We start from the raw sequence: 26,004 nt of genomic DNA, 5'->3' as shown, positions 1-26,004 counted from the left end.
GACCTGCTGTCTGTCAGCCCTGTTCATGGAGAGGGAGAGATGGAGAAGGTTGCCGGGGTTCTGGGAGTGGGTTTCTAGTCCTTCCCACCATCAGAAAAATTCCTGTCACTCAGAGTGGGGCCAGGTCACTGTTGTCCCTTGGTCTATCCCCCAGGGTTCCTGGCCTGCCACCCTTAGGACACCCCTTTTTCCCTGGGACTGGGGAACAGTGAAGGGAGGCTCTCTTCCCACTCCTTTGCCCACAGTCCCCATGGCTCCACTTGCCCAGCAGCTGCCCTGGACCACAGGCCAGATAGCCTCAGTTCCTAGTTCCTGTGTGGCTGCTCCCTGTGCCATCTGACCACCCCCGCACAGGCCCCATTTGGCCACCCTCCCTTATATCCCACGTCCCCTAGGTGAGGCCCTTTTCCGTCCCATTCCAGCCTGGCCTGTAGGGGAGAAAGTTGAGATGGGGTTAAAGGGTGGGGGCAGCCAGAGCAAGTCCAACATCAGGTCCAACATGCGGGGACGGGGGCTGGGTTCTTGGTGCAGGGCCCCCACTCTGCCGGCTGCCCTGACTTCCCTATGCAGCAATTTCAGTTTCTATTTTGAACAGTTTGGGTTGGTTGCTTCTCTGCCTTCCTGCTGGGTGTTTATAGTGAGGAAAATAATTGGTAATATTTGCACAGATGTGCTGGCATTGCAGCTTGTCACGGGCACCTTTACCCAGGGGACCCTCCCTGCCCCCAGCCTGTCTCTGCCAGCCTGAGGAGCCAGCCTGAACGGGAGTAGCTGAAGCCCCTATGCCTCCCAGGGGCCTCAGGCAGCCAGACGCAGGCGGAGCTGGGAAGCAGGAGCCTCAAGTGCCCCAGGCATGCCAGGGGAAGAGGGTGGGTGGGCGTCTGATCAGGACAACGCTGGGATCCACAGATGAGTCCTTTCTAGGGGCTGCATAAGGGAGGCCCCCAGGGCTTCGTCTCTGATTCCATTTTCTTCTACAGAGCCTGAATTTGCAGCTGAGGGTAGGGATGGGGTGAAAAGGAGAGGGGCAGGTCCAAGGTTGAAAATAGAAAATTGAGGCCAGGCGCTGTGGTGCACACCTGTAATCCCAGCACTTTGGGAGGCCAAGGTGGGTGGATCATCTGAGGTCAGGAGTTCCAGGCCAGCCTGACCAACTGAAATCCCATGTCTACTAAAAACACTAAAATCAGCGGGGCGTGGTGCCGCATGTCTGTAATCCCAGCTACTGGGGAGGCTGAGGCAGGAGAATCACATGAACCTGGGAGGCAGAGGTTGCAGTGAGCTGAGATTACACCATTGCACTCCAGCCTGGGTGACAAGAGTGAAACTCCATCTAAAAAAAAAAAAAGAAGGTAGATAATTGTTTGGCTTCTCTTTCCGCTTCTCAAAGCCTAGAATAGCATTTCAGAGGGCTGGGAAGGAGGTGGGAATTGTGGACTGTGAGGCTGCCCGCCCAGTCCAAGCAGGGCCTGGACCAGGGTACATGCTGCCGTGTGCCCTTTCCCGGGCCCCAGCCAGGCTGGTGATGGGTGGGACCACAGCGCAGGCAGGGCCAGGTGAGCCTCCTCAGCCACCATGCCTCCTTCTCGTCCTCCTTTTTAAAAAATAATATCTCTCTCTCTCTTTTTTTTTTGACAGGGTCTCACTCTGTCGCCTAGGCAGGAGTGCAGTAGTGTGGTCATGGCTCACTGCAGCCTCAACCTCCCAGGTTCAAACGATCCTCTTGCCTCAGCCTCCCATGTAGTAGTGGGACCACAGGCATGCACCATCATCCATCATGACCAGCTAGTTTTCAAATTTTTTTGTGGAGATGGGGTCTCACTATGTTGCCCAGGCAGGTCTTGAACTCCTGGGCTCAAGCAATCCTCCTGTCTCAGCCTCCCAAAGTGCTGGGATTACAGGTGTGAGCCTCCTTCTTCACCTCTTGTATGTGCACGTGGTGCATGTATGGGTGCATGTGTGTGCATACAGCTTTTGTGCATGTGTGGGCTGTGCCTGTGTGCATGTGCATGTGTGTGCACAAAGGTTTGCGTGGTGCATGGCTGTGCCTATGTGTATGTGTATGCATGTGTGTGGGTACATGTATATGCAAGTGTGTGCATATATGTGGAACATGTACGTGTGTGTGAACGTGCATGCTGTGTGCCGGGGTTTGTCTTCTCCCAGAAGCCAACCCTGAGACAAGGGTTCAACTGTAGGCGGTTTATTGGGAGATGAGATGATCCCAGGAAGCACAGCTGGGGAGTAGGGAAGGAGGCAGGGAGAGGCAGTCAGCCAGTGAAGGGCATGTATCAAGCAGAATGCTGCTGCAGGTAACTGAGCTCGGTCCCACTGGGGAGCCCAGGGAACCTGTGTAGAACACGACCGAAGCAGCCTTCAGCGTGAAGAGGTGAATGCAGAGGGGATCTAGGTGGGCACCAGCGCGTCTGCTGCTGGGTGGGTGGGTGTGGTGAACGTGGTGATGTGCCGCTTAGGGCCCCTTCAGGAAGGATTGACAGCTTTCCAGCTGCTGCAGGTCCTGGCAGCAAACAGTCTTCAGGGCAAATCTTTTTGGGTTGTCACAGCTGAAGACCATTGCCTTGCCTGAGGTCACACCCTCTTTCTGGGTTGCCCACATCTAATGACTGGTCGAGAGGGAGTAGAAAGACCTGGCTCTTCACCCCAATTTGGGTCAACTCTGGCTCCCCTGTGGGTTGGCCCAGCCTGTCATTCAGGACTGCATTGCAGCCTGACCTCTCCCTCTGCCCAGATCTGCCTCCTTCTCCAAGCTTCTACAAATGTTATCCCAACAGCAGCCCCTCATATCCATCCCACAGGCTAATCTCTGTTTCTGGGGTTTGCAATCCATGCAGCATGTGTGTGTGCATACATGCATAGCTGTGTCTTACAAGTTGGTGCACACATGGATATGGGATGTGCATAACTTGCCTCCCCAGGGCCCTCCATCCAAGTGACCTAGAGGCCAGGCCAGTCCCTGTGCTGGCCCAGGCAGGCTCCTGGGGGCTCAGGTCTGAGACGATATTGGAGATTTCATGCTGAGCTGGGGCCTGAAGCAGGCAGATGCCTTCCTCTCCACATTGCCCAGGAGCAGCTCCTGGGATGGAAGAGATGGTGAACCCAAGAGCAGGAGGCAGGGGCATGGACTCCTTGGCCCCCTCACACCCTGTATCCAACCTTGGTAGCCCTAGGCAGCTCCATGGAATCTCAGTCACCCTGGCTCACATCCCTTCCTCCCTGTCCTCCAAGGCTCTTGAGCCTAGAAGGGCTTTTATTTCAGGCATGGATCTTGCTTTGGCTTGCCTAGAGCAAGCCAAATGCAGGCCATCACCCTACAGCCAGACTACTCCAAGCAGAGAAGTCCTGAGATGGTGCAGACATTCTGGCCACAGCTCCTCCTAAGGCCCATACATGGGCTTGTCCTCTCTGGAGGCTGCCAGGGGTCAGAGCAGCAGACATAGCAATAGGTCAGTCTTGGAGCAGAATGGCATTCAGGCAAAGGCGGGGCAAGTAGCACAGCAAGAGACCTGCAGGGCACCAGGTGTTACAGAAACGTTTATTACAAGGATAAATCAGTACAATAATGGGATCTTAAAACTGCTGTGATGCAGGAGTGGAGGGCTGGGCAGTGCCCAAGGCAGGGGAGGACAGTGGGACAAGGGATGCTCAGTGGGGGAGCCACAGCCCTGGGTTGTATATGGGGCATGGGAATGACCAGGTTCCCACAGCATGCACAGCAGGGGCCTGTAGCTTGAGTCCAGACAGGCCTGCTCACATTGGTGCTCCCCCCTTGCCTACCTGGATGTCTCTAAAATTCTGGATGTGCCCTAGTGGCTGAGGGTGTTGAGAGCGGCCCTGAGCAGAGGTATCAGTGAAGATGCCCCAAGGGTAACCAGGTACCCACCACTGACCCCCTAGCATTCAGAGATGGGAAAACATCATTGGGCTTTGAGAGACAGGCCTGACGTTCCTCCTTGAGTTGGTGGAACCCTTAGGAATGGCTGTAGTTTGGCTCCAGCCCAGATGTTCCAGGCAGAATCCAAACCGCCTGGAAGCTTCCAGTGGAAGGCTCCTGCCACACCCCAGCCTACAAATACAAAGAGTTATGTGACCAAATCCCTTAGATGAATTCTATTCATCCTAGGCCTTGCTCAAGGGACACCTCCTCCAGGAAGCCTTCCTAAGCACTGCTGACTACTCAGCAGGCCATTCCTTCCCTGAGTCCCTTCCCTCATCTATACTACTCCCTAGGGTCTCTCCTTGTTGCATTTTCTGCAGGGCTGGACCTAGGGCCCTGCACTCAGTGGCTGGTGAGCTGAGGGCACTCTCTGGGTCTAGTCTACTTGTGATGGCACTAGTTCATGGACCCCCAGGCAAAGCCCAGAAAACAATGATAGGGGCGGGGAGTGGGGGGAGAGTAGGAAGACTCATGTAGTTCAGCAATATTTCAGGACTCTTTGTCATTGCAACTGCCTTTTGCACCCACAGAAAGAAGCTCCAAGAACCTGCTCTTGGTTCAGAGTTTACATACTGAGGTTCCTCTTCCCTATCTAGGATCTACAGTGCCTCACAAGCCCATGGGGAGATAAGCACCCCGTAGAATCAGAGACTGCAAGAGGCTTCCTTGTCTCCACATATTTCCTTCTTGGCCTGCTGAGGTCTGGGCATGATGGGGCCAGAGAGTGGAGCTGGGGGAAGCTCAGGCTGTCCCCAGGTGAAGATCCCTGTGGGCTGAAAGGATTGGGACAGGTCCCCTTGTGCCCTGGGCACCCCCTTTCCTCCCCGTAACCTCCTGCTCTTTCTCTGTGGGGAGGTTGGCAGGGTAGGTGGTGGGCTGGCTATAGGGCAGGAGATCTTCTAGGGAATGGGCAGAATGGACTGAGCTAGGCCCCGCTGGGATGGCCTGGTGGGCAGCCCGGCCTTCTGCTTCCCGTCTGTAGCCTGGGTTAGAGAGTGGGGCCCCGGGCCCTGCTCTGGGGCTGGGAGCAGCGGGCAAGCAGAAGTGAAGGCTGAGCTCTGCAGGCTGCGGAATGGGGGACTCCCCCTCAGCAAGCCACTCTCCCGGGATCATCTTCAGGGGCTGGGCCTTTCCATAGCGTCTGCAACCCCAAGCCCCACTGCTTCCTCAGGTGGGCAGGGGAGTCAGGATGCAGGCCCTAGTGGCTACTAGCCATGGCCGTTCTGGGACATGTAAGCTGCCAGAGCCACCACCACGGCCACGTAGAGACCGGCCCCCACAGCGATGGCGAGTGTGGCTAGGAAGAGGGCCCGGCGGGAGGTGGTGCTGGCCAGGCGGAAGTCCCCTTTGGAGATGGCCTTGCTGGTCTAGGGAGAGAGACATGCTGATGAACAGGAGTGTCCCCACACCCAGCAAAACAGCCCAGCCTGCCAGGCCCCTGACCCCATCCTGTAGACGCAATGCCAAGCCCTCAAGTAGAGGGATGGGCCAGGGAAGAGCCCCTGGGCCCCAGGTGCTCTTACCCCCTGGGAGAAGTAGAAGGCAGCAATGCCCAGTGGCCAGAAGCAGCAGAGCATGGAGAAGAGAGTAAGGCCCAGGTGGTCCCTGGGAGGCAGCGTGAGGAAGTTGTCTTCACTTTCACTCTCCGTTGAAGTGGCATCGCTCTGCAAAACAGTGGGGTTTAGTGACCAGGCCCAGGATCAGCCCAGCCCCAGCAGGCTGGCAAGAGGTTTTTAAAAAGGCAATGCCCAGTGGCCAGTGACATGGAGCAACAGGCAGTCTCTTCTGCCACAGGTGGGGGTGTAGGCTAGCCTTGGCACTTTCTACCAAAGCCTTAACAATGGCACAATGATTCCACTTTTAGGAATTTATCACGAGGAAAGAAGGCAAATGCCTACATGAGGGTTGTTCATCTTAGGATAGCAATTGTAAAAGAAGAGAAACACTCTCAATGGGCTGGTCACAGCGGCTCACACCTCTAATCATAGCACTTTGGGAGGCGGAGGTGGGTGGATCACCTGAGGTCAGGAGTTTGAGGCCAGCCTGGCCAACATGATGAAACTCCCTCTCTACTAAAAATACAAAAATAGCTGGGTGTGGTGGCAGGTGCCTATAATCCCAGCTACTTGGGAGGCTGAGGCAGGAGAATCACCTGAACCTGGGAGGCGGAGGTTGCAGTGAGCCGAGATCGTGCCATTGCAATCCAGCCTGGGTACCAGAGCGAGACTCTGTCTCAAAAAAAATAAAAAATAAAAAAATAAAAAAGAAACAATCTCAATGACCAGTGACCAGGAGACTGTGTTAATAAATGATGGAAGAACTTGCAATGGAAGACCATGTAACCATTAACAATCACCTCTCAGGAATACATTAAATTACGTGGAGCAATACTCAAATATGTTGCTTACAGAAATACAATCAGATTATAAAACTATGTATAGCAAGATTTCTTCTGGGGAGTGGGCTGGGGGAAAATGTGAATAAGAGACTTACTTACACAATCATCTACCAAAATGTTATCTTTGAGTGCGCTGAGTTTAAATTATTTATATAATTAAGAAAACAAGAACAAGTGCTACTGAACAATGAAATAGGCACCTCAAAGCTCGTGTTTCTCAAAGCATGGGCTGTACCTGTGTCCCAAGTCCCTTTTCTTTGGTAGTATACAGATTCCTGGGTCCAAATCCAGGCCTATTAGATCTCAATACCTGGTGATGGGGCTCTGGGAACTTGTATTTTATTTATTTACTTATTTATTTATTTACATTTTTTTGAGTCAGGGTCTTGCTCTATCACCCAAGCTGGAGTGCAGTGGCGCAATCACAGCTCACTGCAGCCTCAACCTCCTGGGCTCAAGCAATCCTCCCTCTTCAGCCTCCTGACTAGCTGGGACCACAGGCACACGCCACCATGCCAGGCTGATTTTTAACTTTTTTGTAGAGTCAGGGTCTCCTTGTGTTGCTCAGGTTGGAATCTGCATTTAAACCTCATACACTCACCTCTTCTTCCTCCTGGTCGTCCTCCTGGTCCCTCAGCTCCTCTTGTACCCCGTAGGACACAGTCTGGATGGTGACATTCTCTGCAGCTTGGCCAGGTCCTGTGGGCTGCTCTGGGGGCCCCTCCTGGGGCTCCCTGTCCTCTGTGAAGCTGGTCTCACAGCTGCCTGCCCTGGGCTCCTTGACCTTGTCTCTCCCCAGGAGGGAGCTGGGCCGGTACCAGGCCTCTACGGCCAGCTGCAGGGACCCTGGGTCCAGGAGCTGGTGAGCTCCAGCAGGCCCAGCGCCGCCTAGGAGGTAGGAGTAGAGCTTTTCCTGGTAGGACCAGCTGGGTGGGGCCTCAGGGTAGGGATAGGGGCCGTGGAGGTGGGAGGGGCTCCTGGGCAGCAGCGGGTTCTGTAGTTCACTCAGACTTTCCATAGTTCTGGGGGCAGCTGCTGGGGAGGGGAGTCTGGGCCAGCCGAGCAGTCCTCAGAGCCTGTCAGAAGAGCAAGACAGACAAGCACTGAGGCCAGGGTACTGGAGGCAGGACCCAAAGTGGTGAAGAGCATGGGTTCTGCAGTCTGACTTGGCTCAAACCCTGCCTTTGCCCTTTGCAAGATGCGGGACCTGGAACTGGCTCCTTCACTTCTCAGGGCCTCCGTTTCTTTGTCTGTGGATTGGGGCTGGCAGTAGTGCTTGCCCCACAGAGTTGGCTTAGTCATTTGTCCATTCAACACATATTTATTGAGCATCAGCTATATGCCAGGCACTGTACCGGATGCTTGGGGTACCACGGTGAGAAAGATGAGAAGTAGGGAGAGGGAGCAGATGCATGCTTTGTCTTCACAAAACTTCCAGTCTGATGGAGAAGACAAGTGTAAAATCACATCTCTGTCCCGAAGAAGTACAGCAGGTGCATGTAAGCACACACAACGGAGGAGCTGACACAGAGACCCAGGGAAGGCCGTAAAGCTGAGATCTGAAGGAAGAGTGTGTGTGGGTCAACGAGGTGAAGAGGATGGGGAACACGTTTCATGCAGAAGGAAGAATGTGTGGAAAGGCCCCGTGGCTGGATACAGAAGGCAGGTGTGGTGCAGGGCACAGATGGAGGTGTGAGATGGGGTGTGGGAGCCAGACTGTGTAGCCCTGCTGGAGTCTAAGAGTAGGTGCTAGGGTGGGATCTGGGTCCTGAAGCCTTCCCCATGGCTGTGTGTAGGGAGTGGACTGGAGAGGTCTGGACTGACTGACCCCATTAGGGGGCCTTTGCTATGGCTGCAGGCAAGTGAAGATAACTGGGGTTCAATGGTGGTATAGATGGAGGAAAGGGAACTGATCCTGGGAGATACTGATAGGACTCGGTGGCAGGTGGGATTTGGGGTTGAGAGAGAATTCATTCTAGGGTCGAATGGGAGTGCGCTGAGCCCAGAGTTTGGCACATGGTGTGTGCTCACAGCTGTCAGCTCTTACTGAGTGAGGATGCTTGCCCCTAGCAATGGTCTTAGAGGGATACACCTTAGTAACTTCTTCCCTAAGGCAAATTGAGACTTTCAGAAGTTCCTGCAGGATCTAAGGTGGGGCCTCCTGGGTGCTGAGGTCTGGACCTGCATATCCCAGCTGGAAGTATGGAGACATCCAGGGCTTCCCTTCCTCCTTCAGCTGCTCTGAGCACCTACTGAGCACCTGGGAAGCCACAACCCCCCCACACACACTGGGGTGTGGCAAGTGCAAGTGGGGTATGGAGAGAGGGAAGGGGCAGTCTAGGGGCTCCGGGGACCTCCTGCTGTCCCCCTCCTTGGCCCATCGCAAAGCTGGAGGGGCTGTGTCTTGCCCTGGATTTCTAATCTGAAGATCGGGGATTCAGTCCTGGCCTTGAGGCCTTGGGCAGATCTTCGTGCCCTCTGTTTTCTTATCTGTAAGGTGTGGATGGTAATAGGAATTACCATCCATACATCCCCACAAAGTTGTTTTGTGGAGCCAAAGAGATGGCTGGGATGAGAATGTGTGGTAGATTTTGGGAGAGGGGGTTGCTGCCGTCCTGACTTCTGGGCTTCAGACCTTGGCGTCACCCACATGGGGCCATGTCTGGCCTTCCAGCAGGTCTCTGCTAAGGGTGAAGGGCAAAGTGCAGGGAGACCCTACTGCTCCCAGGGCTGCGATTACCTAGTCTCCTCTCCAGTCCCAGCCCCCATGAGAATCCACAGCCAAATCCTGGAAAAGAGCAGTTTCTGCTTCTGCCCCAAGAGAAATGCCTGGATGCTAGGAAGCTGGGTCCCGAGAAACCCGAAGACAGAGCGTGGCTCCAGGAACAATGCCCAGGTATTGGGACAGAGCAAGGGAGGCGTGGGTCAGGCAGGCCTGGACGAAGACACTGAGGGTGTGTCCATGAGGCGTCAGGATCCTCTGGCTGACTTCCTAGGAAGTGGGGTGGGGGTTTTTGGCTGCATGAGGGCAAAGGGGCAAGAAGACACTGCCCATGGCTCTCAGCTGTGAACCCAAGAGTGGCTGCCTCTAAGCTGGGCTCCAAGAACATCTAACAAACAATCATGGGGGGACTCAGAGAAGGGGATGTGGCCCAAGCACCAGCTCCTCCGCCAGGGAGGGCATAGATGATCCGGAGATGCTGGGCTGCCATGGGCCTCAGGGCCCTGCTGGTACATTAACAAGAGGTGAGTTCCATATAGGGTGTCACGCAGCTGTGGCAGATGCCTCTCCACAGGCAGAGATGGGGCACACAGGCTTGGGCAGGTCATGCAGGCTTGCATCATAGCTCTTCAGTGCTCACAAATGTAGGGCCTCCTCTTTCCTCTCTGGGGGTCAAAAATACAGGGAACCCCTTGGATTATAGTGATGTGGAGGGCATCTTCCAGTAGGTGGGGAGCACGGAGTGCCCAAAGCAGAGGCCTTGCTGGGCTGGGCTTGTGGCTGGGCTCCTCTGGGCAGATTTCCAGCAGGACCGGTCTCTTCTGCCCTCCAAGGGCAGCTTTGGAGCCCCTGCCATGGTCTCCCTTCTCCCAGTAGATGTGACCACAGGTGTGGGGTTGAGGGCATGTGAGCACTGTAAGCCGTATGGAGTTGGGAGTCAGGTACATGGGATTCCATGTCTGGTTTACCCCTTATTAGCTTTTTGATGTGGCCCCTCAGTTTCCCCAATGAGGATTGCATGAAATGGCCACTGATGTCAATCAACTGTAGCACTAACATTCCATGATCCTGTGCCCCTAAGGAGTCCCACAGAAGTGAAGTCTTCTTGTCCTCTGCCCCCTTTTGAGGGTCGGTGGTAGGTGAACACATGCAGAGCCTAGTGAGGGGCACAGTCATCCCCTTCCCTACCACAGCCCCTTGATCAGGTTGAGGAAGGCAAAGGAAAGCAAGGCATCAGTTTTCCAGATGGGCAACAGAGCCATGGATTCATCTCCAGCTTCCTGACTGCCCCTGGAGTGCCCCAGTCGCAGCCCTGCCCCTCCACCCCTGCCTATCTTGCCCACCCTCTGGGAATGGAGGACATGGCCCTCTAAGGTCCTCAGCCTCTCCCCCAGCTGGCCATAATGTATGTCCCTTCAACCTGCAGCCTCGAGTCAGGTACACTGTGCTGTCACCATCCATGGGGGCCGAGGTATGCAGGGGCCTTGGGGTGGGCGTGGGCAGCCCCAGGGCCCACAGAGCAGATTATTGCATCTGACTCACCCTGCCCTACACTCTGCCTCACCAGGAGGACTGCCCTCCTGTCTGATCTCTCCAGGAGGGATGGAAAAATTCCTGAAGACCATAGGGGAATTTGAAGATTGCTTGTTCAAAGCAGGCAGGGGCAGCTGAATCCTAGTTCATCCCCCTATTCCCCCATCACTGCTCCTGTCAGACTTTCTTGGTCAAAGTACACCCAGCTGAGCCTCTGCAATCCCAGCCACACTTAGCCTTTCCCGGCTTTCCTCCTCCCTGGCACTCTGATGGTACCTTTAAGCAGGGCTTCTCAGCACAAAGGCATATGGTCCTGGCTTTACACAATATGAAAAACTGGAAGCCAGCTAAACGTCCAGCAATTGGGAACAAGTTAAATAAATTACTGTGCACAATATGGTGGTACGAGGCCTTCAAACAGGTTTATAGAGAGTAGTGACGTGAGAAAATACTCATTGCAGATTCAGTGAGAAAGAAGAAAAGAAAATGGTAAGTGCATGTAATCTCAACTCCACCAAAATGTCAAGAGTGATTATCTCCAGGGGTGGGAGCACAGGTGCTTTTCATTTTCTATTTTACACTCTGGTTTTTCCATTTTCCATGTTTATTATTATTATTATTATTATTATTATTTTTACAATGAACATGTACTACTTTTAAACCAGAAAAAAATTAAGTGCATAGATTTCTTCTGAGCCAAATTATCTAAAATCAGTTTAAAACCTCCTTAGGCTGAGGGGTTCTTTCTAGGTTTGGCAGCTGAGCACAGCATTAAAGCCTGCCCCCACATACACACACACACACACAGACACACACACACACACAGACACACACACTCACACCCCCACACACCTCTGCTCCCATGAAGCAATCCGAGTTAGCAGCAGCTGCATCTGCTCACAGTCCAGCCAAGGGTCATGGTTCTCTATACAGCTCATACTCACCCCATATCCTACTAGGGCCACATGGGGAGTTCGCGGACCTGATCCTGGAGACCCATCACAGAGTCCTGACCAGAAGGAGAGGGTGGCAGGTCCCCAGACACAGCCTTCCTGCTCTAGGCTTGGCCTGGCATTTCAGCCCATTCCTTGGGTCTGCCTGTCCCTGTTCACTGGAGTAAGGGACCAGCATTCAGAGCAGAACAATTATCATCACTACTGTTGTGGCTTTGTCTTCCCTGGACAGTGTGTGCCTTCCAGACCCTGTGTGGTGACCTGAGGACCTGTGGGTGGGTGTGCCCACGCACGTGTGTGTGTGCGTATGCATGAGCGCATGTGTGTGTGTGTACGCATGCGTGTGTGTACTCTGCTTCAGAGGAAAGATATGAGAGGATCTGGAATTCTGAAGCTAAGATTGCTCCAAATCGTGCAGCTGGGGCTGTGGGTCTGTGTCCCACAATGGGAGAGGGAGAGAAGGTAGCTCTGAGGCCACCGCACCCAGGTTGTCTTTTTCTGAGCTGAGAACTTAGCTGGGCCCGAGGTTCCCTACTCCCTGATTTAGGGATGGAGAGCACACTGCCACCTTCTAGACCAGGGGCAGGAAACCATTCAGGAATCCGCTGGAGTCCAATTACAGCCTCCTGCTGAGTCCAATTGCACTGGAGTCCAATCATACAGTGTGACATTGGTTTGCTTATCTGTCAAATGTATGAGAGATTTAGGAGGAGTTGATTTTTAACACCTCAGCTCAATATGACTCTAGGATTTTACTGGGAGAAGAAGAATAACTTACACTTACTGGGTTTTTGACTACGTGCCGGGAACTGTTCTAAATGCTCACTTTGACTCTAGATTCCTAGTGAGAGAATAACAACAGGATAGAGGGCTTCCTTTTTCAGCCGGGCAGACTAAGTCATGTCACACCAAACCTCCAACAACAGCTAGAAAAGTGGTGTGTGGTGGGAGGGAAATCTGAAGGCTTCAAGGAATCACCAAGGGATCAAGAACTGGAGGGTCAGAATGCCAAGATCCCAGAGGAAAGAGAAACACTGAGGCGAGCCCGACACTTGACACTGCGCTTTCCTTTCAGGCCTTTCCTGATTCCTAAGGGGCAGCTTAGAGGCTGCTCTTCCAGAAGCCTCAGGGCTGGGGGTGAAAAGTTGGAGGTCAGGGCCTGTTAAGGAGGAGGGCCCTCAGTAAACACCCTGGTTTTCAATTGGGACCTCTTTAGGGCTACATGCTGGAAGTAGGAGCAACCCAGAAACAAACCAGCCCTCGCAGCACTGAAACCAGGCTTTGAATCAGCTCCACCCCTTGTTGGATGAAGGCGATCTGCACACAGCCCAACTGCCTGCCAGAAGCGAAAGTTGTCTAAGGGCAGGGGTTCTCAAACTTCAGCATGCATCAACATCACAGGGAGGATCTGTTAAACCTAGATTGCCGAATTTTACCTTTACGGTTTATGATTCTGGGGTGGAGCCTGGGAATTTGCATTTTTAACAAGTTCCCAGGTAATGTTGATGCTGCTGGTCGAGGGACCACACTTTAAGAACCACTGCTCTGATAGTCACTGAAAAAAGAGTAAAAAAATGTATAAACCACTATGGGGAATATGAAATAATAAAAATACTTTTTTTTTTTTTTGATACAGGGTCTGTTTCCCAGACTGGAGTGCAGTGGCATGATTCCTGCTCGCTGCAGCCTCAACTGCCTGGGCTCAAGTGATTCTCCTATCTCAACCTACCAGGTAGCTGGGACTATAGGCATGTACCACCACGCCCAACTAATTTTTTGTATTTTTTGTAGAGACAGGGTTTTGCCATGTTCCCCAGGCTGTTCTCAAACTCCTGGGCTCAAGTGACCCTCCCACCTTGGCCTCCCAAAGTACTATCCAAAAGGATAGTGCTATCCAAAAGGAGGCAAGAAAAAATAGAAAAAGGAATATAGAATAGGTGAGACAAAGTAAATAGTTAAGATGTTAGGCCTATAACCAACTATATCAGTAATGACAATGAATGTAAATGGAATAAAATTGCCCACAAAAAGACAAAGATAGTCATATAGTGTTTTATTCCACTTATGTGAAAGTCTAGAAAAGGCAAAACCACAGTGACAGAAAGCAGATGGGTAGTTGCTCAGGGCTAGGGGGAGAGGAGGGAATTGATTGGAAAGGGGCCTGAGGACTTTAAGGAATGTCAGAATTATTCTCTCTCTCTTTTTCAAATGTTTCTCTTTATTTTGTTTTATAATTTTAAATTTATTGTTTCCTTTACATTTTCTTTTTCCACGTGTTCTAATATTCCATTTCTTGGTCGTGGTCGTGATTATAGGACTGCATGTATTTCACAAAACAAATTGAATCGTACACTTAAAATTAGTGAATTTTGTCATGTGTATTACACCTCAAAGATGACTTAAAAAAGACAAAGAGGCTAGGCATGGTAGCTCACATCTGTAATCCTAACATTTTGGGAGGCTGAGGTGGGTGGATCACTTGAGCCTAGGAGTTCAAGACAAGCCTTGACAATATAATGAAACCCCATCTCTACGAAAAATAAAAAAAAAAGTCAGGTGTGGTGGTGCACACCTGTAGTCTCAGCTACTTGGGAGGCTGAGGTGGGAGGATTGCTTGAGGCCAGGAGGTCAAGGCTGCAGTGAGCCATGATTGCGCCACTGCACTCCAGCCTGGGCAACAGAGCAAGACTTTGTCTCAAAAATGAAACCAAACCAAACAAACAAATAAACCAACAAACAAAAAAGATAGATTGGACTTAAAAAAATATGCTGCAAATAAGCAATGAAACTTAAATGTGAAAATCCAAAAAGTTTGAGAGTAAAAGGATGGAATAATAATGACACCCCGTGCTTACTAAGTTCTTACTGTGTTCCAGACACTGTTCTAAATGCTATATATCATCTCATTTAATCCTTACACTAGCCCTGTGAAGTCTATGTCGTCATCATCTCCATTTTACAGCAAAAGACACTGAGGCATAAGGAAGTTGTAGGTGCCCACAGCACATAGCTGGTGAGTGGGGAGCTGTACATGAACCTTGAAAGTCTGACGTCAGAGTCATGGTACCCTAATGCCACTATGTATCAGCTACCATTATTGGGTGCTTGTTTTGTTCTGAATGCCATGCCAAGTGCTTCAAATGGGTTATCTCATTTGATCCATCCTCTTTAACGTGTGGGGAAACTGGGGCTTAGAGAAATTAAATCGATTTTCTGAAATCACACAGCTAGAGAGTGGCAGAGCTCTATTTGACCCAAGTCTGTCTGACCAGGGTGCGTGCTTTTAGCCACTAAACAGGTGGAGGGATGGGAGAACAGAGGTCCTGGCAAATGAGATAAAAGGCCTGGCCTGAACAGGACCATGTTCTCCAGGATTTGCTGTAGGGCTGACGCCTTGAGGAGGGTTGCTGTGTGCACTGCCTGGTGGGCTCTGACCTGAATGGGAGGAGGCATCGTGAACACTGTTAAAGAGAGGCCAAAAGGACAATGTGATGTGTGTGGCCAGGAGTTGGCTCACACCCTGGGATGGCGTCAGCCTTTATCAGAACCCTGTAAAATGGTAACAGCTGCTATTTATTGCATCCTCCCATGAAGTGTTCCATGTGCTTTATCTCAAAACTTTACAACAACAAATGAAGCCGATTATTATTATTCCCCATTGTTTAGATGAGGAAACCGAGGCTCTGAACTTGCCCAAGATTAAATAGTGACAGAGATTGGATTTGACCCAGGTTTGATTTAGTCCAAAGTCTGGGCTCTGACTTCCCACTCCTTTCAGGGCATAACTGTATGGAGCTATGCGATAAGTGGATATGGAGGGTTGTGATATGTGGTAGGGGTAAGAGTGGTGAAGAGTTGATCTTCAATGAGTTAAAACTAGAGTCCTAAGTGACAGGAATGAGAAATTGGAGTGTTAAAAGAAGATTAAGAGATTTAGGGTGATTTAGCAGGACATACCTGTATATGGAGGGTTGTGATAAGTGGTAGGGGTGAGAATGGTGAGGAGTTGGTTTTGAATGGGTTAAAACTAGAGTCCTCAGTGACAGGAATGAGAAACGGGAGCGTTAAAAAAAGATTAAGAGATTTAGGGTGATTTAGCAGCCCAGGGGTGGCTGCCTAGATAACCCCAAGGTCTGGATTCAAATAAATACCGAGGCTTTGTGAAGAAGTTGAGATACTGACCACTATCTCTCAGTGCAACAAGAGAGATTGCTTTTAAACTGAGAGATAAAAACCAGAACTTCCTAATCGGGCAGAAGATTAAATGTAAATGATTAAAATCCAGGGAAAAGGTGAAATCTTTAAGAGCAGGCGCTAGACCATCCTCTAATCAGATCATGTATAAACTGTTCTGTAAACTGTGAAGTGTTGTGACTCTGGTGGCTGTTGATGGCTTGGTGCTGGATTTGAAGATTTCTGGCTGGTGATAAGCGAGAGAGCCACCAAGCCAGCTTAGAGTCATTAGCTGCAGCTTGCTGCATTTGAGAATAAAGGGAGAAAGAGCCAGGGGTGGCGAGGGGGGCGAGGTTGGCAGAGTCAAAGAAAATGGGGAACTGAGCTTTCTTTGTTTCAGTTTGCCTTCTCAGCAAGCCTAACACAATTGATTATCTTTTCTCTTCCTCTGTCTCCAACTGTTCCTAATTCCTGATCCTTCCTAATGGCACTTAAACATATTGTAGTCTCCCTCACTTAAAAAATAAAATCATTGTGATGATTGTAAAACCTGGCTGCAAATAATTTGACACTCTTTCTAGGAAGATTTAGGGAGTCTATGCCCTTCCTCCCTAATCTGAGTGGGCTTACAACTGCTTCAGCCACAGGGCACAGCAAAAGTGATGCTATGTGACTTCTGCGGCCAAGCCATAAAAAGCCATCTTTCACCTTGCTCACTGTAACACTTGCTCTTGGAATCTTGAGCCATTCTGTAAGTAGCTGGATGATTCTGAGGCCACTATGCTGGACATGTGTGTATAGATGCTCCCATCGATGGAAACTGCTGAGCCCAGCCTCCTCATCATCCCCAAGATGCCAGACATTGTGAGTGAAGCCATTTTGAGTTCTTCAAACCAGTCTATCTGTCACCAAGTGACCTCTGTTAATGCCATACAGAGTGGAATGATCACATAGCTAAACCCTGCCAGCATTTCTGACCCTCCGAAGTCATGAAGTATAATAAAACATCTGTTGCCGGGCGCGGTGGCTCAAGCCTGTAATCCCAGCACTTTGGGAGGCCGAGACAGGCGGATCACGAGGTCAGGAGATTGAGACCATCCGGGCTAACACAGTGAAACCCCGTCTCTACTAAAAAATACAAAAAACTAGCCGGGCGAGGTGGCAGGTGCCTGTAGTCCCAGCTACTCAGGAGGCTGAGGCAGGAGAATGGCGTGAACCCGGGAGGCGGAGCTTGCAGTGAGCTGAGATCTGGCCACTGCACTCCAGCCTGGGCGACACAGCGAGACTCTGTCTCAAAAAAAAAAAAAAAAAACCAAAAAAAAAAAACCAACAACAACAAAAAAAACACATCTGTTGTTTTAAGTCACTAGGTTTTGGGGTAGTTAGGCAGCGACAGATTACTGGCCCATAATTCCCCAGTGCCATTCCCCCTTTCAGCTCCTGTCTCCCTCTCTCCTTCATTTCCCATCCCTGTTTGTCAGAAGTTCCACTCACATTAGGATGCTCTAGCTCTCAGCTCAAAGGTCACTTCCTTAGAGAGGCCATCCCTAATTCCTCAGTCTAGATTTCGCCTCCCTGGTTATCTGCTCTTCCCGGCTCCATGCTCCTTGCCTCAAAGTGCTTATCACAGTCTCTATTTATATATGTGTGATTCATTCATTAGTGTCTTTCTCCTTCACCAGACTGTGAGCTCCAGCGGTGGTAACGGTCTGTCTTGCTCCTCCCTGCATCCCCTTGTGTGGCATATACTAGGCACTCAATAGACAGTGGATCTCATGAATGGATGAGTTAATTAGTGAATGGGTGAGCTAGGTATACTGAGATTCTCTGGGAAGAAAATACTTTCCAGGATTTGGGGTGGATGGAATACATCTGGCTGAGGCACATTTGGTTCTGCACAATAAACATTTCTTGAACAATTACTTCAGGTCAGTTATTGGGTTGCAAAAATAAACCAGAAGTGGCACCTGCTGTGAGGAAGGGTAGGAAACACAGACTAGCAAATACAAAGTTTCAACAGATAGAGTAAGTTGTGTTAGCAGCACACAGAATGCTATGGGTGCATTGATAAGGGACCCCTATCGTGAGATGGCAGCAAAGGTGATGGTGAGAGCTAGGAAGAGGCTTCTCAGAGCAGGTGACTTCTGAACTCAGTCTTGAAGGAAAAAGTAATAGGAATCATCTAGGTGAGCAAATGAGAGAAGGGCATTTCCAGCAGAGGTTATAGCACAAAGGCATTGGGTAGTGGTATAGAGGGGAAGTCAGGGTGTTTGGTAGTGATGGAATGAGGCAGGAGAGGTGGGAAGGCCTCCCATGCCATGCAGAGGAGCTTTGGGGAGCCAGTGATGGGTGTAGCAGGGAAGTTCTATGGTCATGCCTATGTTTTAGAGCACTCTGATGGGCAGCAGGGGATAGAAAGGATTTAAGGTGGGTGAGAATGGAGGCTAGGAGTCCTGTTAAGAAACTACTGTAGGAATGCAGGCAGAAGGCCAGGTGCGGTGGCTCATGCCTGCAATCCCAGCACTTTGGGAGGTCAAGGCAGGTGGATCACTTGAGGTTAGGAGTTTGAGACCAGCCTGGCCAACATGGTGAAACCCCATCTCTAGTAAAAATACAAAATTAACCAGGTGTGGTGGTGCGCGCCTGTAATCCCAGCTACTCGGGAGGCTGAGGCAGGAGAATTGCTTGAACCCGGGAGGCGGCGGTTGCAGTGAGCCAAGATCATGCCACTGCACTCCATCCTGTGTGACAGAGTGAGACTCTGTCAAAAAAAAAAAAAAAAAAAAAACAAGCAAAAGAGGATGAGGACCTGAAACTGATCTGTGGCAGAATTGAAAAAGAGGAAGAGTCAGATCTAAGGAACAGTCAGAAACCTAAATGAACAGGAATCTGTGGGTCACTAGAAGTGAGGAAGAGGAAGATAACAAAAGTGACTCCCACGTTTCTGGCTTTGTCAACCAAATAGAGGGCCATGCAACCACTTGAGACAGAAAACCTAGGGGGAGGCTGCCCGTTCAAGAGGGTAGCCTGAGCACAAACAACCACCTCTTTTCCTTCTTAAGTTTCTATGAAATGACAGGATGTATATCTTTTACAAGAATAAAATCATAATAAATGTGGGAAACAAAAAAGAATTATATCAGTGGGCCAGAAATTCCTGGAGATAAAGAGCAGATGAGATTCCTTGATGAGGAAATTAGTGTAGAGAAACTTGTAGCCCCAAACACTGGAGGTAAGAACAACTCCCATTCAGAAGAGAGGTCTACTGTGGAAACAAACTTAGCCAACTTCAGAGGAAATTCATACTAGCTGCCTGTTCTAGTCAATGCCGTCCTTCATTCCTAAGTATAAATGGACAACAAAAGACAATAAAAAACAACTACAGGAAAATAAAAGAGAAGGATTAAATAAACAAATAGAACAAATGACCCAATAAGATCCCAAATCATTCAAGTTACAGAAAAAAACTTTGAAAAAAAAATTTTTGAATTCATATCCTCAGGCAGATGTAAGAGAACACTGCATCTATGAAATAATAACAGGTTACTATGAAAAAGGAGCAATTCAAGAACATGAGCATTTTGGAAATTAAAAATAATCGCTGAAATTTTCAAAAATTCAACGAAAAGACTGGATAATAGAATAGGCATAGATAAAGTTAAAAGACCTTTCCATGTAAAAAAAAAAAGTTAATAAAATTATCTAAGACATAGAGCAAAAAGACAGAAAGATGGAAAAGGTAAAAGAAAGGTAAGGGGCATGAAGGAGAGTCCCAGGAGGTCCAACATGAATCTAATAGGAGTTTCAGAAAGACACAACAGAAAGAGTAGAGGAGAAAAATAATAATTAAAGAAGCAGAAGCATCAAGTGTTTCCTGAACTCAAAATATATATATATATATATATTTAGATTAAAAGGCCCACTAAGTACCAAGCTGGAAAAATGAGGCACACAAACACACACACAGAAGAGCAGGATGGGGAGAAGTGGACGAGTTTTGTTTTGTTTTGTTTTGTTTTTTGAGACGGAGTCTCGCTCTGTTGCCCAGGATGGAGTGCAGTGGCTGGATCTCAGCTCACTGCAAGCTCCGCCTCCTGGGTTCACGCCATTCTCCTGCCTCAGGCTCCCCAGTAGCTGGGACTACAGGCGCCCGCCACCTTGCCCGGCTGGTTTTTTGTATTTTTTTAGTAGAGACGGAGTTTCACCGTGTTAGCCAGGATGGTCTCGATCTCTTGACCTCGTGATCCGCCCGTCTCGGCCTCCCAAAGTGCTGGGATTACAGGCTTGAGCCACCGTGCCCGGCCCGAGTTTTGTTTTAAAGTGTGTTAAAGAGTAGAAACTCTGCCTGGCAGCTGGATGTATGGAGTCAAAGCCCTAGGTAGTGTTCAGGGCCAGAAAGAGATTTGAGAATCATCGAAGGACCTTTGGAGAGAGAGAAGAGAAGGGCAGAAGAGAGAACAGAAAAGGAGAGGAGAAAGCTGATGGGGGAACTCAGGAAAGACAGATTATACAGGTGGAACACTTCTTGGCTCCCACGAGAGGTTTCTTAGTCACTGTCTTCCAGGGAGAATCAATTGCCTGCCCCCTTTCCACCCCCTGCCACCCTGGGCTCCTATGGGCCAGACTGGCTTCTCCTTTAAAGCATAATCCACCTGCCTGGGAGGTGGGCTTGTGGCTGACAAGGGTGAAAATTGCTGACAGGATTGGGATGGTGGCTCTGCTACTCAAATTAGTCCATTTTCAGGTGGAAATCAAATCTTTTTTCTTACTGAAACAACCTGTCTCTCTGCTGAAGCAGCTCATTCCCAACCACTTAGAAGCAAACAGCACATCTAATGGCGGAAGATAACACACCTAATGGAGAGTTTCAGCATCCGGCCCCACTCGCTGCTTGGTTTGCTTGCTGGGTGATGGGGGTGGGAGCAGCTGCAGGGAGGAAGGAGAAGACAGAACAAGAGGAGAGGTAAGAGAAATGAGGGCTTGATATAAAGGGCGGGGGTGAAGATCAGTCTTTAGTGTCGCCTGGCTTGCAGCAGAGGGGACCTTGCCCCATACAGGATGCCAGCTGAGTCCCGGAGAAGGGAAAGGGGTTGGAAAACGCAAAAGGTTTAGAGAACTGGGATGTTCCTTCTCCCAGGCTGAAGGCTGTTCCTCCTGCTTCTGTCTCCCCGGTGTACTTTGGAGCTGGAAGCCCCTCTAGGATTTACAGATGAACTGGCTTTTGGACTTGAAGGTAACCAATGATGTGCAGATATCTCTAGACATTCTCTGCCTCTGCCATTTTGTGTGCATCATGCAGGGGAAGAGACCTGCATGTGTGTATTTCAATGTTTTAATCTCTCTCTTCACACATACACACACACACACACACACACACACAATTTCTCTTTTTTTTTTTCCTTTCTTTCTTTTTTAAGACAGGGTTTCCCTCTGTCGCCCAGGCTGGAGTGCAATGGCACGATCTCGGCTCACTGCAGCCTGCACCTCCCAGGCTGAAGTGATTCGTGCCTCAGCCTCTCGAGTAGCTGGAATTACATGCCTGACTACTTTTTGTATTTTTAGTAGAGATGGGGTTTCGCCATGTTGGCCAGGCTGGTCTCGAACTCCTGACCTCAAGTGATCCGCCCGCCTTGGCCTCCTAAAGTGCTGGGATTACAGACCTGAGCCACTGTGCCTGGCCACACAATTTCTTAATGACCATGTTGTATTTATTCTTCCTCTTTCTCAGCTCCCCCAACCCCTGCCCCTAAGATCACCCAATCATGTGCCATGTGCCAGGGTTGACTCCTTTCTTCCCTTTGAGGCCTTGTAGAAGGGCCCAGAATAAAAGCCTCAGCAAGGAGGGAACAAGAGGGGAACACAGGAAGCAGCCAATGGGTAGTTTTTCCTGGTCAGGAGAGGAGCCAGATGTCATCTGCCTGGGTGAGCAGAGATGCCTTGCACCCTGACAGCTCTGGGAGTGGGGTGTCCACCCAAACAGCTGCAGAAGGAAGGCTAGTGTATTGTCCTCACCCCAGTAGCAGGCCAGCTCCCCTGCAGACCAGCCTTGCAGAAAAGAAAGCACCTCGCTAGCTTGCTGTTGCTGCCGCTGCTGCCGCCACTTTGTTATGAGGGTTAGTGACTGTCCATTAACTCCAGAGAGCTGATTTTTGCCAGTGCTGCACCAACAGCTGGGAGCCAGAAAGTGATGACGTGAGGAGGGGGAGACTGATCCCCCACCCTGGCTGGGCACTCACAGTGTAATTCGGCGAGGTCACTGGCATGGCTTACTCAGCTCTACCGAAATGTCAATTAGCTAAGGTTTTTCTGAGCATTGGCTGGATCTGCCACAGTTGAGAGAAATTATTATCAGAGAAACTCATTTTGTGTGTGTGTGTGTGTGTGTGTGTGTGTGTGTGTATATCTCACACATATAAATTCTCTGTAGGGATGGATCTTTCCTGCCTGTCCCCTCCTCTGGTCTTCCTAGGAGGGAGATCACAGCCAGGCAGGGTCTCTGGTAGGAGATGGCCAAGGATGGGGTCCCTGGCCCTTTGTTACTCACAGAGATGGTGGTGGTTGTGGTGGCAGGGATGATGGGGTGGTGGTTCCTGGCCTTTGGGCTTGGAGGCAGGAGCCCCTCTCAGTTCAGTCACTCTGAGTCATACTCATGGCTTTCCCAGAGAAATAAGAAAGAGAGGGGGTTCTTAAGAAAACACCAGAAATATAAATGACTTTTTCTGGTTCCTATTGCTCACTTTCACTCCATTCATAAAATCCAGTTCATTACTAAAAGGTCATTAACTTAGTTGTCAAACCAGGTTGATAAAGCTGCCATCCTGTATTCAAGCAGAACTGAGGGGTTTACGGGCCTCAAGAAAGCCCTACAGAATATCAGGGCTTGAAATCTTAACTCATCTAGCCCAACTCTCTTCTTTTACAGATGAGAAAAATGAACCCCCAGAGGGGAATGGACCTGCCTGAGACAGTGGCAGATCTGTGACCAGAACACAGGGTTTCTGACTCCCGGTTAAATGTTTTTGCTCTGATACATTTTAACTTTTCATTCCCTCATTTTACACCCGATTACCAAGTCCTTACTATCTTCCAGGTGCTGTTGGGGAGGGGGTCATGAAGGGAGGCAAAGAGATGAAAACAACACAATTCCTGCCTTTAGGGAGCTGTTTCCTTAGATCTGTAGTTCTTAGGGAGAAAAAATAAAAACCTGTGAGTCAGACTCTCACCTTATATTATCTCCTACAGGTGATGATGGAAGAGGAGAAGAAGAGAGGACACACTTTTTTATCCTTAAGATTTATAAGTTTGGCTTCACTGATTCTGAGACCCCAGGGTGGCCAAGGACAAAGGGAGAGACATGGCCACGCTGGGAGAAGAGGGAGTAGGGGTGATAATAATCAGGTCACTGCCAGCAGGCCTGGTTAGGGGTTAGGAACAGTGACAGCAGCTCACACTGGTATGGAGATGTACAGGTGGCAAGCCTCCAATCAGGTGCATTGTTTTTCATTGGATTCCAAGGCAGTTCCCTGAGGTGAGCAGAGCATTGACCTTATCCCCACTCTAGGGGTAAGGAGGATGAGGTTGAGAGAGCTTAGGGAACTAGCTAAAGCCAGTAAATGCCAGCACTCAGCCAGGAACTCCTACTCTAGTGCTCTTTCTACCTCTGGGAGTGGGGAAGTTGGGCTGGGTTGGAGGGTGGGGATAAAGCAGTAGAAAGAAGCGGTGCAAGGATAGGCCAAGTCTTCCTCCACGCAGTTTTATTTTGATCGTTACATTCTGCCAGTCATAGAGAACTCTGCTCTGAAGAACTAGAAGCACTTTGCAGGCCTGAATGAGCTCATTCAGCGCACTCTTGCCAGAAAGAGAGAGAATTCCAAATGGAGGCTCTGTCTAGGGTCACCAGCACATAATAGAAAACAGGACCCAGGTTCCCTGACTCTTTGCCCTCATGCGCCAAGAGATGTGATGCAAATCCTGCCTGCTTCTGTGAGCATCAAGAGTGTCATAGGAAAAAAAAAAAAAAAAAAAAAAAAAAAGATATCTTCGAGGACCTCCTTCCTTCTCTGAAGAAATGGGTTAATGCACATCCTAAGGGGCCCCGGCCCAAGAGCCCATCCCTTGGCCCAAGAGCCATTTCCAGGGCAGAGAAATCTCAGAGCAGGGGGTACCACAGCTACCTCCGTCACCCCTGTGAACAGGTTTGGGTGCGAGAAGACGGGAGCTTAGTGAAGCCTGCTCAGATTTTGCTAGTGTCGCAAAACCTTGGTAGGGACTGGGGTACCAGGGAGTCTGAGGCTCTAATCAGTATTTCTTGCCGTCAGTAGGCAGGATGTCTAGGAGTTGCCTGAGGTCAGGGTCAAGGCCTGGTGTTGCGAGGTTGTGGTGTCTTGACCCCAGTTCCTCAGCCCCCTCCAGTACCCCCAGCCTGCAGGGTGAGGGGTAGGGAGGGACGAAGTGCAAGCCTTGGCGGAGCGCAAGGTGCGGCCAAGCAGGGAGTCAGAGCCCCCAGCCCCGAGAGGGCTCCCGTGCCCTCCCAAGCTCACTCCCGACTCGGCGCCTAGCTCTGCGCTCCCGCGGCGCCCCCAGACCGCCCCTTACCTGTCCCGCCGCGGACGGTCCCGCCTCCTCCGCGGGGCTCGGGGGCTCGGCATGGGCCGGTGAACGACGGCTCCCCCGCCTCGCGGTCGCGGTGGAACTCCCAGGAGGGCTCCCCTGCTCCCGGCCCCGCGTCCCTGAGCCGCCGCCGCTTCAGCACCGCGGACAGCTCCCGCCCGCCGCCCGCCGCCGCCACCCGCCCCTCCCCGCGCGGTCCCGGGAGCCCCGCATCCTGGCCGGGCCCCGCCGCCGCGCAGCCCTCGGCCCGGCCCGAGGCGGCTCCGCGCCGACTTGGGAGACCAGCGAGGAGGGTCCCCCTCCTCCCTGCCTCCCGCCGCCGCCGCCTCCCTGTCGCTTCCGTGCTCCGTGCTCCCTTCCACGCTCCGGAATCAGCCCACCAGGCACTCCGGACCTGGCTCCGGGGCGGGGCGGGGCGGGAAGTCGGCGAGCCTAAAGGAGGCGGCGAAGCGAGGGGCGCGCAGCTGGAACCCGCGTACCCGCTTCCTGGAGTCGAGCCTCTTTCCCAGCCCTTCTCTCCCCTCCTCCCGCGCACCCCAGAGCGATGGGAGGCCCTTGGGATTCTTGAAGCATTTTGGAGCTCCTGGGCTCCCAAGCCAGCCCTGAGTTTTTAACATTGATCTGCCCTAAAAAGAAAAACAAACAGAAAGCATTTATTGAGCACCTACTATATACCAGACACCAAGCCCGATAATGTGTTTAATCAACATAAGCTCGTTTAATTTTCTTAACAACTCTATGAGGCAACATAGTCCCCTCCCCCTTCCCCTCCCCCTCCCCCCCTCCAATTTTGCAGATGAGGACGCTGGGCTCACAGGGATGAAATCTCATGATTGGGAGATTCAGTGCTGTGCTGGGAAGGGCGCAGGTTTTAAAGCTCATGGACCTAAGTTTTGGTCCTAGGGTCCCACTTGCTGTACAACCTGGAGCAAGTTACCTAACCTCTTAAAGCCTCAGGTTTCTCATGGACAAAGTGAGGGGTCATATGAGGACAAAATGAGATGACATATGTGACACATTGGCACTCAATAGGCCCGCAGTGAGTGAGCATCCCCCTGAGTTTTCCCAGCAAGAGCCCTGAGATCTGAATGCAGGCCTTTTGGCTGCTTTGTCTCTATCCTGTGCTGCTCTTTATCCACCTCCGCCTCAGTTTCCTTTTTTTTTTTTTTTTGCATGGGGATGCCCTATCTTGAGTGTTACTAGTGGATGAACCTATTCTTCAAGTGCCTTCACAAGGTCTTGAGTCTCACCAAAGTCCCAGGAGGTCAGGAGGAGAGAGTATTCTCATTTTCTGAAGGTAAGTGTAGGTTTGCAAAGTAAACCCCAGAGCAGGCTGCAGCTGGGGCTGGAAGACACAAGGAACCAGGGTCTGGCAGTGGGATTCCACTAGCCTCCACAGTCTCCTAGCATCCAGCTGAGGATGCTATAGCACATGGCATGGTGGGCTCCAGGACTCCCTCACTCCCACAGGATATGGGCATCTGGCACAGTTCAGCATAGCTCCTAGAGTGCACAGTAGGAGCCAGGAGCAAGTCCACATCATGGGGCTTGGGTCTTCTTCCCTTCAAGGCAGGACAGAGAACTCCCATATCCTGGGGTCTGTCTCAGGGCTGGTATTGGTGTTTAACTTGTTGGGTGCTACATATATTATTGTTCTTCC

General features: G+C 50.8%; 1 protein-coding gene across 1 annotated transcript; it reads right to left on the bottom strand.

Moving 5' to 3' along the window:
* Window positions 1-3,533: 3,533 nt before the first annotated feature.
* Window positions 3,534-24,813, bottom strand: SYNDIG1L (synapse differentiation inducing 1 like). Its single transcript, XM_033187447.1, has 4 exons — window positions 24,330-24,813; window positions 6,955-7,429; window positions 5,479-5,619; window positions 3,534-5,322 (listed from the first exon to the last, which is right to left on the bottom strand). The coding sequence occupies exons 2-4, from the start codon at window positions 7,369-7,371 to the stop codon at window positions 5,164-5,166; spliced, it is 717 nt and encodes a 238-aa protein (XP_033043338.1). The 5' UTR covers window positions 7,372-7,429; window positions 24,330-24,813; the 3' UTR covers window positions 3,534-5,163.
* Between the last annotated feature and the right edge of the window lie 1,191 nt (window positions 24,814-26,004).

This window comes from Trachypithecus francoisi, unplaced genomic scaffold (genome assembly GCF_009764315.1).
Source record: "Trachypithecus francoisi isolate TF-2019V2 unplaced genomic scaffold, Tfra_2.0 Lachesis_group3, whole genome shotgun sequence".
In the NCBI taxonomy this organism is placed as follows: domain Eukaryota; kingdom Metazoa; phylum Chordata; class Mammalia; order Primates; family Cercopithecidae; genus Trachypithecus; species Trachypithecus francoisi.
This window is presented reverse-complemented; position numbering and strand designations above follow the sequence as displayed.

What these genes read in the sequence shown, in the direction of transcription:
- SYNDIG1L (XM_033187447.1), bottom strand. Translation starts at nt 7,371, where the DNA reads ATGGAAAGTCTGAGTGAACTACAGAACCCGCTGCTGCCCAGGAGCCCC. An exon ending in ACGACCAGGAGGAAGAAGAG is followed by an intron (nt 5,620 to 6,954) that starts GTGAGTGTATGA and finishes ACTGTTTTGCAG; the next exon opens with AGCGATGCCACTTCAACGGA. An exon ending in CCTTCTACTTCTCCCAGGGG is followed by an intron (nt 5,323 to 5,478) that starts GTAAGAGCACCT and finishes CTCTCTCCCTAG; the next exon opens with ACCAGCAAGGCCATCTCCAA.